This window comes from Ailuropoda melanoleuca, chromosome 12 (assembly GCF_002007445.2).
Source record: "Ailuropoda melanoleuca isolate Jingjing chromosome 12, ASM200744v2, whole genome shotgun sequence".
NCBI classification, from domain to species: domain Eukaryota; kingdom Metazoa; phylum Chordata; class Mammalia; order Carnivora; family Ursidae; genus Ailuropoda; species Ailuropoda melanoleuca.
The window spans coordinates 26508369-26513380 of NC_048229.1; the positions used below are offsets into that span (position 1 = coordinate 26508369).

The 5012-nt window shown below is 56.6% G+C and overlaps 1 protein-coding gene across 1 annotated transcript in view; it reads left to right on the top strand.

The window, feature by feature from the left end:
• Positions 1 to 3100, top strand: part of SHISA7 (shisa family member 7) — a gene marked incomplete at its 5' end in the record, with an annotated part of 9021 nt that extends 5921 nt beyond the window's left edge. The window contains 1 exon segment of the mRNA XM_034638088.1: positions 556 to 3100. Within this exon segment, the coding sequence (XP_034493979.1) occupies positions 556 to 1199 (644 nt within the window).
• Between the last annotated feature and the right edge of the window lie 1912 nt (positions 3101 to 5012).

Genomic DNA, 5012 nt, shown 5'->3' on the forward strand with positions numbered 1-5012 from the left:
CTTCTTCCTCTCCCACTCCCCCTGCTTGTGTTCCCTCTCTCGCTGGCTGTCTCTATCTCTGTCAAATAAATAAAAAAAATCTTTAAAAAAAAAAAAAGAAATATTTGCACCCAATATGGGGCTTAAACTCAGGACCCAGAAATGAAGACTGGGACGCTTTACCGACTGAGCCAACCAGGCACCCCTATGTGAATGCTTTCTGATAATTTTTTATTCTATTTCATTTTCAAAATGCCAGTCACCATCCACAAAACTGACTTCATAACCCATGAATAGGTCACATCTCCAAGTTGGGGGGGGGAAGGAAGTCCCCCCACATCTACCGGCCCACCATCGTGTGCAGGGGCCTAGGAATCTGGATTTTGGTCACATAGCTAGCCTACTGTTCTGACTGATTACAATTTAGGACTCACCCACCTGTGCCCAGGCTAATGACCGGGGCATTCTGGTGATGCCTGGGGTCCTCGTGGGGGTGAGATGTACCAAAGCCAGTGGATGGGGGAAGTTCTGGGCTGGCTGGGGACTTACCTCTATGGCTTTTCCCTCTTCCCCCAGCTGAGAAGGATCTGGACGAGGCCTACCTGAAGCGCCGGCACCTGGCTGAGATGCCCCGCGGGACGCTGCCCTTGCATGCCCTTCGGCGACCCGGCACAGGGGGCGGCTACCGCATGGATGCCTGGGGCGGCCCTGAGGAGCTGGGCCTGGCGCCCGCGCCCAACCCGCGGCGTGTCATGTCCCAGGAGCACCTGCTGGGCGACGGAGGCCGGTCGCGCTACGAATTCACCCTGCCGCGCGCACGCCTCGTGTCGCAGGAGCACCTGCTCCTGTCGTCGCCCGAGGCCCTGCGCCAGAGCCGGGAGCACCTGCTGTCGCCCCCGCGCAGCCCCGCGCTGCCTCCGGAGCCTGCCGCCCGCGCGGGCCTGGCCGCTTCCCATTCCAACTTGCTGCTAGGACCCGGGGGGCCCCCCACGCCGCTCCACGGGCTGCCCCCGCCGCCTGGCCTGCATGCGCACCACCACCACGGCCTGCACGGCTCCCCGCAGCCTGCCTGGATGTCGGACGCCGGCGGGGGAGGGGGCACGCTGGCCCGTAGGCCACCCTTCCAGCGCCAGGGCACGCTGGAGCAACTGCAGTTCATCCCCGGCCATCACCTGCCCCAACACCTGCGCACCGCCAGCAAGAACGAGGTGACGGTCTGAGGCCAGGCCCGGGGGCTTGGGGGCTGCAGCCCCGCGGGCCCCCATCCCAGCCTGGATCCCCCAACACACTCTAGGGGCCTGGGACCCAGGATCAGCCTGTGGGCAGGGGGCTGCCTCAGAGGACACTGCTTTGGATGAAATCGTCACCGGAGACAAAAACTCCTTCTGGGATGTCATGGTAGATAAGATCCCTCTTCCTATGTCACTGTTTGAGGCAAGGCCTCTTTCCCATGACGTTATCGCAGAGGAAGAGCCCTGCCCATGACGTCATCACTAGTGAAAATGTCTGTGTTCTGTGATGTCGTCACAGGGACAAAACCTTCTTCCAATGAATCCATTACAGAGGAACAGGCCCACCCCTGAGGTCATCGCTAGAGACCACGTCTCTTTTCCATGAAGTCATCACAGACTTTCTCCCTGTGATGTCACAGCAGAGACAATGCCTTGTCCTATGACATCATCCCTAGAGACAAAGATTCCTTCCTGTGAATGTCATTGCAGACAAATCTCACCCTGATGATGTCATCTCCGGCACCAAAAGGCCTCTTTTGACATCATCAACAGCAGGAAAATATTTTCTTCCAGAGAAGATGTCTCTGTCTATGATGTTGTCACTACAGACAAAGCCATCTTCCTGGGACACATTGCAGGGGAAGGCCTTGCCAACTTTGTCCTCCCTATACGTTAAGACCTTTCCACGACACTGTCACAGGGACTCTGCCTCCTTCCTGTGATGCCATCTCCAGAGAAGGTGCCTTGCCCTATGACATGATAAGAGGGACTGTGCCTCTTCCCATGATGTCATCACCAGGGATGACAGCCCGCTTCTGGGACACCTCCAGGATGAGGCCCCTTCTACGATCTCACCTCTGGACACTGCCTGTTCTGGGGTGATGCTCTAAGACACCTCTATGCCAGGTCATGAGAAGGCAGGGCATGCCCCGAACCCACTGCTACCCTGGGGTCACCAGAGAAAAGTGCCCTGACCTGAGGAGTTGTCCGAGGGAATGTCACCACTGGGGAGGCAACCCCATCTGCAGAGGTCTCCACCGAGATGATGGTCTGACTGTAGGTTGTTGGCAGTGGGCCCCCTCTGAGGTTCTGTCCCAAAGCTGTGATGTCATCACCAGAGACACTGCCTGCTCTGGAGGGCCATCACTTGTGATGGTGTCACCAGAGTTTCTGCTTTGTCCTGCCATGACTTAACTTGGTCACTCCTTTCCCTGACACCAGGGACATGCCCTGCAGGATCTCCACCAGACCTTCCCTCTAAAGGGGGTTGGGCCTCAGAGCCCACCCTGTGCAGTGATCTCGCCTCCTGTGTGACTCCTGGAGGACAGGACTCCCAGACTGGCTTCTGCTCCCAAGAAGGCCACTCTGGCCCACCAGCCTCCCAGAGTCCTGGGACTCATAGTGGCCCAAAGGCTGGCATCACTTCTGCCATAACTAGAGACATCGTCGCCTCTGTCAACAAACTCCTGGCTTCCTGTTGGGGGTGAGGTGGGATGGGGTTGGTTGGGGTGTGCCCACTATTGATTTTGCTGATGATATCATCAGTACCATAAGACTTCCACCACTCATGATGGCATTGTACCTGGGGTCAAATGCTAACCATGCCTGATGATGACATCATTTCCCAGGATTCCCTATGACCCATGGTGTCTTCATCTCCCAGGATCTACCACAACCATCGTATCATCATCTCCTAGGATGCATTATGACATATTATGTCATTACCTTCCAGAATCCTCTATGGCTTGATGGTAACATCCTCTACCAGGATCCACTAGTATTGATGCCACCATTTCCCATAGTCCCCCATAATTGTGGTGTCATCACCTCCCAGGATCCACTTCAACCATGGTGTCATCACCTCCCAGGATCCACTTCAACCATGGTGTCATCACCTCCCTGGATCCACTTCAAACATGGTGTCATCACCTCCCAGGATCCACTTCAACCATGGTGTCATCACCTCCCAGGATCCACTTAACCATGGTGTCATCACCTCCCAGGAACCATGAGAACTAATGGGGCCATCATTTCCCAGGATTCACTTCAACCATGGTGTCATCACCTCCCAGGATCCACCATAACCATAGCATCATCATCTCCTAGGATCCATGACACCAGAATATGTCATTTACTAGGATCCACTTCAACCATGCCTCATCATCTTCCAGGATCCATCATCTTGAGGGTCAAGTACTACGATGGCTGTATTTCAATTGTTTTCTGAGGTCCGATGGCACCTGTAACTGTTCCCTTAAGGGGAACTAGCACAATACACACCATTTTCCCATTCCTTCAAAAATGGAATAGGGTGGGGGCCCCTCTGATGACATCATCCTTTGTCAGCCCCTTCTTAATGATGTCACTGCCTCCCTCCTGACTTGAGCTGATGCCTGCACCAACCCCACCACGGACCTGGTCTTGGACAGACCCCATCACCCCCCTGGTGAGGGCATCCAGGCCCTTCCTGATAACTCACAGCCCTTCACCCAACCATCTGATCGGTGACAGGGTCAACACAAAACTTTTATCACCACGGGGGAGGAGGGGGGTGGGCTTCACAGTCCTCAAGTGACATCTCTGCCCCTGTTACCTGGACCCCCACCCAAAACAGCACTCCATTGGCTTGGGCCAAACTCTCCTCAGAGATCCCATGGGCTGGGTGGACAGCTGCTGACCTCCCTGGGGCCTTCACTCATGTCTTCTGCTGGCGTGGTCCTGGAGTAGGCACATCTGGAGGGCCATGGCCACTGCCAAGACCACGGGGGCGGTGGCACTCTGCATCATCTCAAGATGGCAGAGAAGCAGCATTCTCTCCTTATCTCCCCCTCACACACCAGGGAGCCTCCAGGGGTTTTGGGGATTCCTCAACACCCAATGCACAATTTGCCCCAATTCTCTTTGTATATAGCCATGTTGCGGGGGGGCGGCCATTCCCCCACTTTTAAAGGGCTACATACCCCCTCCCCAGCCCCCAAGGCAAGGTGAGGGGGCCTCTTCTCCCTCCTCTGGGCCGTCCCCCTCCCTCTTGTCTCCCCCCAAATACTGGCACCTCAGCTCATTCCTTCTCATCAGGAGCCTGGGGCAGATAAGTGGCGCTCAGCTCCCACCACCCAGGGGAACTGGGAGCTACCCCAATCTACCTGGGCCCCCGTGTCCCTGCTTCTAGCTGCTCCTGTGGGCTCCCCAGTCCCATCCAGGGCCTCCCCATGCCCAGCACCCCTCAGGCAGACTGTGACTTCCCCCAGAAAGGAGCCAGCTTGAGCGCCTGCCCCCTTTCACACCCCCTTCCCTCTGCTCACCATCCCCACTGAGCACTCAGCTTTCTCCGGCCCCCGGAATATAGGGGCTTGGGGCCTTTCAGCTTTTGTACACCCCCCTCGACTTGCTGTCTCCTGGCCTGGATTCCAGGTATCTTGTGCCCCCTCCCCCCACTCACTCTGCCACAGGCTGCCTGACCTTGGGGCCTTGACCTCTGATCTCAAATAAGCCATAGTGGGGAGAGGTCTCAAGGGGGTGAGGAAGCGGGCTTGTTCTGCCTGATCCCCCTCCATGCTTCCAGAGCTGGGGCCTCGCCATCTGAGTCTTCCGCCCCCTGATAAACACGCATGTGTGTGCATTCACACACACACACACACACACACACACACCCCTCCTTGTGGGGAGGGGTGGGAGAGGGGTGCAGAGAGAAGATAAAAGGTTCTGGACCAGAAGACTCTCCACAGCTTCTTTACCCCTCCCTTTCCCTGCTCAATACCAGACTCTTCCCCCAGTCCCTTGGTGAGGACAGCGGCGGAGTAC